This window comes from Microplitis mediator, chromosome 6, assembly GCF_029852145.1.
Source record: "Microplitis mediator isolate UGA2020A chromosome 6, iyMicMedi2.1, whole genome shotgun sequence".
Classification (NCBI taxonomy): domain Eukaryota; kingdom Metazoa; phylum Arthropoda; class Insecta; order Hymenoptera; family Braconidae; genus Microplitis; species Microplitis mediator.
In genome coordinates, this window is record NC_079974.1 from 19,557,293 (window position 1) to 19,566,697 (window position 9,405).

General features: G+C 28.6%; 1 protein-coding gene across 1 annotated transcript; it reads left to right on the plus strand.

Moving 5' to 3' along the window:
• The first annotated feature begins 850 nt into the window (after positions 1-850).
• On the plus strand, positions 851-8,532 carry LOC130669527 (endoplasmic reticulum metallopeptidase 1-like). The gene is made up of 11 exons (XM_057472479.1): positions 851-1,063; positions 1,278-1,955; positions 2,608-2,739; positions 2,820-2,940; positions 3,025-3,330; positions 3,405-3,634; positions 3,715-3,895; positions 4,827-5,011; positions 5,083-5,238; positions 5,345-5,550; positions 6,221-8,532. The coding sequence occupies exons 1-11, from the start codon at positions 1,061-1,063 to the stop codon at positions 6,672-6,674; spliced, it is 2,652 nt and encodes an 883-aa protein (XP_057328462.1). The 5' UTR covers positions 851-1,060; the 3' UTR covers positions 6,675-8,532.
• Positions 8,533-9,405: the final 873 nt, after the last annotated feature.

Here is a 9,405-nt window from a genome sequence, read left to right on the forward strand (position 1 = left end):
AATAAAATAATTATTGTTATAAATAATGGAGGTGAATGTAGCAGACATCGGATAAATTCAAAATTATTAATAATTAAAGTAAATAATTAATGAAATTAAATTTTTAAAAAATGCGCATTTGAAAAATTTTGAAATTAATAAGTGCATTTTTTGGAAATTTTATTTTTTTAATTATTTACTCTATGAATTTATAATTTTGAATTGGTCTGATGTCTGCTGTATTCACACTCATTATAAATAACTAATAATTGTAATTATCCTCAAGTTAGAAGACAATTAAAAATTACGATCCTGAAGTTAGCAGACAATTAAAAATTTTTTGATTTTTTTTGAACAATTAAATTTGAAGAAAAAAAAAAAAAAATATGCACATGTAGAAAATTTAAAAGACTACAGGTGCAATTTTTTGAAATATTTTTTTTTTATAATTTATTGTTTAAAAAAAATCTAAAAATTATTAGACGTCGGGTAACTTCAGTATAATTTAAAAATTTTCGGATTTTTTTTAACAAATCAATTACGAAAAACCAAAACTCAAAATATGCACATGTAGAAAATAGAAAAACTACAGGTGCAATTTTTTAAAATATTTTTTTTTAATTTATTATTTTGAAAATTCAAAAATTATTAGACGTCAGCGAACTTCTGTCATATAAATTTAATTATCTAAATTTATTAATTAATTTCAATAAATAATAAATTTTAAAATCAATTTTCAAAATTAATTTTCAGTTCATGGTCACAGTTCACTGACCTTCATATGTAAAGACTCGAGTATGCTAATCCATAGGTATAGTAGATAAAATACACATACATGGTATACATATACAATATGTACTAACATAAGAATAGTACGAAATACATTTACACTTTGGACACCGACATCGGTTCCATTGGTTTATGTCACGGGTAACTATGCGCGGTCGCAATGTTCTGCAGTAAAAATGCAGCCCAATCATTATACCAACTTCAATAATCATTAATTCCGAGTTTATTTATTTATAATTATTTTTAATTACCACCCTAATTACATCACACCTTTCCCAATCTACACAACATCATGGTAAGTCGGCATATGCCTTTTTAAATATTAAATCCTTTGCTCGATTCCATAACCTACATAAACTTATTGACATTTTCCACGCAAATTAAATTTAAATATTTTTTTATTTCCTGAACTAATTCATTATAAATAATATGGTAACTGATTAATAATAATTAATTAAATAAGTTGTTGAGTGGACATTTACCTGAGTTTATGTTTTTTTAATTTTTAGCAAAAAGACGGAGTAAGATATCGCCCTGGCCGAATTGGCAGACCATTAGAGGAGGGCTACAATAATTTACCCAGCTCAATTAAAAGAAAATCTCCACTTTCAAATGGCACACAACATCTTTTATTTGCGTTGACATTTTTTTTGTTAATATCGGTGACTGTAATAGTAATGGACAAGCATTTACCTGAAGGAAAACTGATTAAAAATGAGCATAAGTACCCGGGTAAATTCATTGCCGAGAGGGCGAGAAACCACGTTGTCAATTTAACGTCACTGGGACCTAGAGTAGCCGGTAGTTATGCTAACGAAGTACGGGCTGTCAATTACTTGACAGCTGTTATTAATGACACTATAAAACAAGCTAATGATAATCATAAAATAGTTATTGATGTTACTAAACATTCGGGTGCATTTCCTCTTACCTTTTTGGATGGTATGACAAATGTTTATAGAAATGTACAGAATGTTATTGTTAAATTGGGCCCAAGAAGAGATCCAGAACACAGTTTACTCTTAAATTGTCATTTTGATTCATTTCCTGAGAGTCCTGGTGGATCTGATGATGGTGCTGCCTGTGCTGTTATGCTAGAAATTTTGAGAGTTTTAGCTACTAGCTCTAGATACCTTAGACACAATATTATATTTTTATTTAATGGAGCGGAAGAAAATTTACTACAGGTATTTTATATTTATTTATTTAAAGTTTTCCGCAATTTTAAAAATTTTTAAATATTCGCGTTTTCACCGCGCGAATAACAAATGATCCAACAGTCTTACAATTTAATTATTGGACTCAGTTTTCTTTCTATTTTCCATTTCCATTCAAATTGACTTCTTGAATACCTTCAGAGACCCAACAAAAAAATTTAACAATTTTCAGTAGACAACTGATTCAAAATTTTTATTTCTGGGACCGTTTTGTATAAATGACATTGAAGTATAGAATTTTTAAAAGTATTTTCTCTTAGATTCTTATTTAAGATATTGAATTTAATATTTGACAAAATTTCTGGAGAATCGATCAAATTACTGCCTTGAAAAAGGTCAAGTCTGTTACCACACGTCTTTCAAATAATTTCATGATCTCCATGTTGGCTTCACATCCTCAGCACTTGACTCTACACCTTTTCTCTTCCTTATATTATTATATAGTATATTACACTACAAGGGCAGAAAGTTGAGATTCCTGCACTGCGTGTCATGATGCCCGAGACGAAGCTTTTTTCGCCTCGGGCATCAAGGCGCGCAGTTCAGGGCTCTCAAATTTCTGTCCGTGTAGTGTAATATACTACATCTGTTCATTTAATTAATCAATGATATATTTATTTAGGCATCTCATGGATTTATAACCCAACATCCATGGGCTAAAGAAGTAAAAGCTTTTATTAATATAGAAGCATGTGGTGCAGGTGGACGAGAATTATTATTTCAAGCTGGTCCTGATAATCCATGGATTATTGAAGTATTAATTTGTTATACATTTAATTTAATCAATCAATAAATAAATAAATGAATACTTTAATTAACTAATAATTAAAACAGGTATATTCCAAAGAGGTTCCATTCCCATATGCTTCATCTCTAGCTCAAGAAATATTTCAAAGTGGAATTGTGCCAGGTGATACTGATTACCGAATATTTAGAGACTTTGGCAAAGTATCTGGTAATTATCTAATCTTATTATAACGAGTTATAAAAAAAATTGTATATAATTATTTATTAATCGAATATTTAAAATAAATTTAAGGTGTTGACTTTGCGTGGACGACTAATGGCTACGTCTATCACACCAAGTTTGATTCAGTGGAACAAATACCACTTGGAGCACTTCAGCGCACTGGTGATAATATACTCGCATTAACTCAGGGAATAGCTACAGGAAATTATTTAGGAAATCCATTATTGCAAGACCACGATGGTAGTCTTGTGTTTTTTGATTTACTCGGAGCTTTTGTCATACGATGGCCCCAATTTATCGCCACTATTATAAATATTACCAGTATATTTATAGGAGCTTATTCAATATATTTGAATATGAAAGTCGCTCGTCAAGGTAATTTACGTTAAAATATTTTTTTACATTTTAATGATCAACGTTGATTAATTTATGATATTTTGAATTATTAGAGTTGAAAACTTCGACATATTTAAAGCAAATATTAATTTGCGTCTCAATAATCTGTGCCTCATGGATAATTTCAATGATGTCAGTAACATTCATTGCACTTATTCTTACAAAACTTGAGAAAGTCATGAGCTGGTACGCTAGACCAGCCTGGTTATTTTTTCTCTACGTTTGTCCGACACTTGCGGTATCTATGCTCTTTTTTATGTACGCAGCAAATCGACAAAAACAGGTAGTTAATTTATCTTCAATCTTCAGCAATCTGAGATAATATTCATATATGCAAAATCTAATTACTATGATTAATTTCAGGTAATTAGTACACCTTGGACCTTGTATCAGTTATACAGTGATGCTTATAGTGTAATTTGGATGTCAGTATTGTTAGCTTGCATTTTATTAGAAATACGTTCAGGTTTTATACCATTACATTGGGTAATATTTCCAGCATTTGGTAATATTGTACGACATAATCTCTTTGAAAAATGGAGAGGTAATATATTCAAATAAATTTATAATTTATTTAATTGAGGTAAAAGCCCCTACACCCGATCAGTATCATCAGTCGCTTCCCTGCTTAAAAAATCTCATTGAATCCAATAGATTCTCATAAATTCCCATAGAGATTTTATAAGAATGAATAAGTTCTATGAGTAGTGATATATTTATTTATTTATTTATTTATTCAAACGCCAATCGGCTTTATACATTAAGTTTACATACAAATAAATTTAAGCTTTAGGCGAAAAACATAAACATTTTATTAAAAATTAATTAAAATTAATTTCATTTCATTTACTATATAACTTTAACTTAGTAGCAGTATGGAAATAATATTTCTGAGAGTAATTATTACAAAAAGAAAAGATTACACTGTTCATCAGACTAGTTGTGATGGTTAGAAGTATCCGTTTAACCGATGACACAAACGATGTGCTCGGAGTGTCAAATAATTCGAGGTTTGAGCAATTATTGTTGACTAAATTAGCGATCCTATTTCTCGGGCTATTATATATATATTTTTTGGTAGTTTTAGTTGTCTATTAATCGGTTTGATCTTAAGTATAGACCTTATACATACATCTATAGGAATCTATCGGATTTTTTAAGCAGGGTTACTTTAACTAATTAATGAGTTTTTATAATTTACATTAAAAAAAAAATTATCATGGCTATAATGCCCAGAAGGCCATTCTCAGACAGTGCCTCCCACTTTTTTAAAATATTCAATGACTTTCAATTGTAATCACTGTATTAAAAGTTTGATAATTAATTGAAAAAAGGGTACACAGTTACAATTTTGATAAGACATAGATTTTTACAAAATTATTTCACTCCAATAAAAAGCGACCGGGTAATGGGTCTCTTACCTCATTTTTTATAAACAAAATGTAAATTATAAATTTATTTATTCACTGTTACAGATTGGAAATGGCTGTGTTATCAAGTAGGAATATTAAGTTTACCATACATGCAGTCATTTTATTTATCAATAGGCGCACTATATTTATTTATACCGATAATGGGCCGTATAGGCGCTGGTACCAATTCCGAAGTTATAATGGCTAACATGTTGTCAATATTATTCTGTTTCTTACTAAGTTTTACGGTTAATAATTTTTTTATTATTCAATTTATTACTACATTATAAAAATTAATTAAAATTAATTATTTTTCCAGATGCCAATGGTAATATTAATTAAAAATGCTGGACGTGTAATAAGTGTGATGATAGGTTTATTTTATTTGTCAGTCGCAGTACTTATATTAACACCTCTAGGGTTTCCTTATAGCGGTGATGTTTCATCGCCTGCGCCCCAACGATTTATGATCGCGGTAAATATTTTGTTTCTTTTTTATTAGCACCGACAACTTTGATTCGAATTTATTTTTATTTCTCATCATTATCCGAATACTTTTATTTATAATTTTATAATTACAGCATACTCAAAGACAGTATTATGATGTAGATGGTATGCTTAAATATTCAGGAACTGGATATTGGTTAGTAGATTTAGATATGAATTCTCCTCATAGCGTTCAGTCAATGGTACCTGAAATAGGTGCTGTACTACCTACTAATTTAGACTGCGAAGAGCAATTGTTCTGTGGGTTACCTTATCTCGTACCAGTTAGAAGATTTTTATGGTAAATCATACAAATATCACGTTACTAATTCCAAAAGGACTACATTTTTATTCGCCCTTTTGGCTTTAGGGAACTTCCTAGAGAGCGTAAAATTTTTCTTTTCTTACAAATCGTTTTGGAGACTTATTTTAAAGCTCAAAATTAAAAAAAAAAATTTAATTCTAGAAGTCTACCAAACATATATAAGGCTTTTTATTTTTCCTTGCGGTACAGCTGGACTCCCGCTCCGTTACAACTTTTTACACTTATGCTACTTATATTAAAATATACAAAAAACAAAATCTCATCCTAAACTACACTCCTTTACATATCCATCCTTCTGTCCATCTTTCCACTCCCAGCACAGAAGAGAAAAAAAAACTTCCGCTACTCTTTTCCTATTTCCTTATCTTGCATCACCTGTCTCTCCCTTCATTTTTCCAGATCTATCACTGACTTTTCTCCTTGCCGTCCCCACCTATCACTTCTCTCATCTCCTGCCACCCTGTCTGCTAAAAAATAGGCAATGAAAAAAAAACCATACGCCCTTTTGGCATTAAGAAGTTTCCTGAAGTCAAAAGAGCGAATAAAAATATGAGTTCTTCTGGAATCGGTAACACGATTTAAGCAGTAATTTATAACATAGTATTTAATAATTAAATTATTAATTCGGTATTTATAATTATTTAAGGAAAACAAGTTGGATACCTGGACCAGCTCCCACAATTAAAATTCCCACTCAATTGGAATTGGTGTCAAAAATATCAAGAAAAGATACGACAACTTTAACGTTTAATATAACTGGTCCGGATCATATAGGAATTATTTTATCGCCTTATCCAGGAGTGCATTTAAAACAGTGGAATGTTGTTGGCGGTGATCCACTAGCATGTCCCTCGTGGAATGATCGTGAAGTTTACTTTATTTATTACGCTTGTTCATCCGACTGTGTTCCTTATAATTTTTCAATAGTCCTTCAAGCTCCCGAAAATTATAAAGAACCCGTATTAACTATTGCCTTAGCCGGGCACTTTTTGCACGGAGAAAATCAAAAGTCTCAAAAGTTTGAAAAATTCCTAAAACAGTTCCCATCATGGACAGTAATCACGCCATGGACTGCGTCTTATACTTCATGGGAATTTTAAACGTGATTTATTTATTTATTCAGTACTTTTAATTTTAAAAAAATACAAAGAGATAAAATAAAGAGAATAGAATTATAGAATTTTCGATACAATGGTTATTGTATTAAGTGATATTTAAAATTTATAAGTAACAAAAGAATTAAAATTAATAATTTAATAATATACAGACATAAAAAGCACACTTAGACGGCCTAGATTAATTAGTATTTCAATATTAATGTAAAGTGACATTTTGTCTGTAATATTTACTATAAATATTTACACAATTTTTTACTAGAACCATCTTTACTAAATGGTAAATTTAAAATAATTAAAATTTAAACTTTTTCAATAGGTATTATAATAAAAATTTTCTTATTAAAAATTACAAACTCGTTAACGTATAGTTAACAAACGTATGACGAGTTAATTAGCCTGCAAAATGTGCCGTATTAATATTTATATAAATTTACTAGTATATTGAATTGACCAAAAAAAGGTTTAAAAAAAAAAAGTAAAAGTAATTTTTTTTTAGTACTTTAAAATTCGTGATAGACACCAAACGATAATAATTATTATAAATAATAATATAACACAAGTGCTGCAATAGGTTTTAGTATAATTATATTAATAATAATATTAATATTAGCTTCAGATTAAATTTTTACTGACTTCTTAATGCTCCAAATAAAATTATCTCACCATCTCGTGTAATGTCAAATAAAACTATTATATATATTCGTAAAATAATTACGAAAAAAAAAATTAATTAAATTATTACACTGTAAGAAATCGGGAGCGAATGCGGATTTTATTCCAATCTGAATTCACGGAGCTTTAAAAAAAATTACTCCGCATAAGGAGTCGATAGGGAGTTTGTTTATTCAACGGAGTGATTTCAGAAGGATCTGGATTTTATTTCAATCCACATTCACTCCAATTCGGAATTTTAATTTAAAAATAAATTCCCCTTGGAGTGAATTTCACTCCAAGGGAATTAAATAAATAAACAGTGACCGGCTCTGCAATCACTCCGGATTTAATCCGCATTCACTCCGAAATTTTTTTACGGTGTATTCTAAAAAATAAAATAGATACTGATCTATTTAATGCGCTTTCAGTACTCAATGTATTGATGATTAAAATGAATTTTTTTTTAATTCATTTGAATATTTTTTTTATTATTATTAAATTTGTGATTAAATGAATTTACTGTGTTAATTAACTTTGGTATATTTATTATTATTTTATTATAAATGATACATATCTTAGTTTTCTTAGATCATTTGTTGATTTTTTTTCTAATTAATATTTAATTATATCTATTTATTATCGACTATTAAACGATTTATATAACACGCTTGCAACGAATTATCGCTTAAAAAAACAAAGAGTATATACGTTAAAAAAAAAGTAAAATTGATTGATAATATAAATTTATTACGTGTAAATGAAAAAATTTTTTATTGTGGCTTTGACGGAGTTTCACATTAATATTGTACTCTAATTGTTAAATTAAAAATATTGTTAATAATTCACAATAAAATTTAAATTGAATTATTTAAAAAAAAATTTTAAGTTAATTTTTTTTAATCATTATTAATTTATATGTGCAAATTATTACACAATATTTTAATTGTTTTATAATTGTTTGTATAGAATTGTTTGTTGTTAAATATTTTACAGGCAAAGTAGGTCATTTAGTAGTACTATAGAAATTAAGTTCCTCTAATTTCCGGCTCCATCCGTTTGCGCATTTCAGTCACATAAAGAATTCAATTAAAATTGTTAAACTATCAACAATCTGCTAATTAAAAAAAAAAAAAGTTATTTATGTAATCGAGATTAAAATAAAAACAACCTTGTAATTTATTAAATAATTTCATTATTGGTATCGCCTGAAAAACTTTTTTCGTGCGATTTATAATTGTCAATTAAAAGAAATATAATTTATAAGTTTTTAAAAAAATTCGGCGGCTGGAATCGTCGATTTTGAAATAAAGTACAGGTTTCGTGTCTCATAACTCATAAGAAATGCGTCAATATTGACGCACCGGTGTCCGGTAAGGTGAGACCGATTTCCTGGTCGTCGTCGTCGCGATTCGTCATATGTATATATATATCTACATATATATGTATACCTAACATTATATCTTTCTCACTATTGGTCTCTGAATGGAACAAAAACCCGACGAGAGTCGATCGCTGACGTTGCTCAAGTACACCACGTTCATTTTTCAGCACACAAGCTTTTTAAATTATACCGAAATATATTCAATTTTTTATTTAAACTACTCCCGAATTTCGTATCAGTGAATTTATAATATTTTTTTTTCAAGTCATACAAACATTCGTTATCTACCAAATTTTTTATTACAACAGAAGGTATGTATAAAGTAATTATAATAAAATTTTTCAGTTGACTAGAGTTTGAGATACGGACAGTTTATATAAAATATTCCACAGGTGTAACTTTTAGTTACCACGTGAGTTTAAACTCGGGTTAATTATTCCCGGTTTAATTATTTATAATTAACAGATACGTGTGATAATAAATCCATTTAAAAATAGTTTAGTGAAAATAAAAAATCATACTCTAGTTTGAGATTTTAATTAAATTATCATCGTGCTAATTGATTATTAACTAAGCGCTACTAATTCGCCAGATATCAATTTACATCTCATTGGTATTTCTCTCAACTACATCATAAATTCGTCTTTTATTAATATTTAAGTCTTTTATATATTTAAA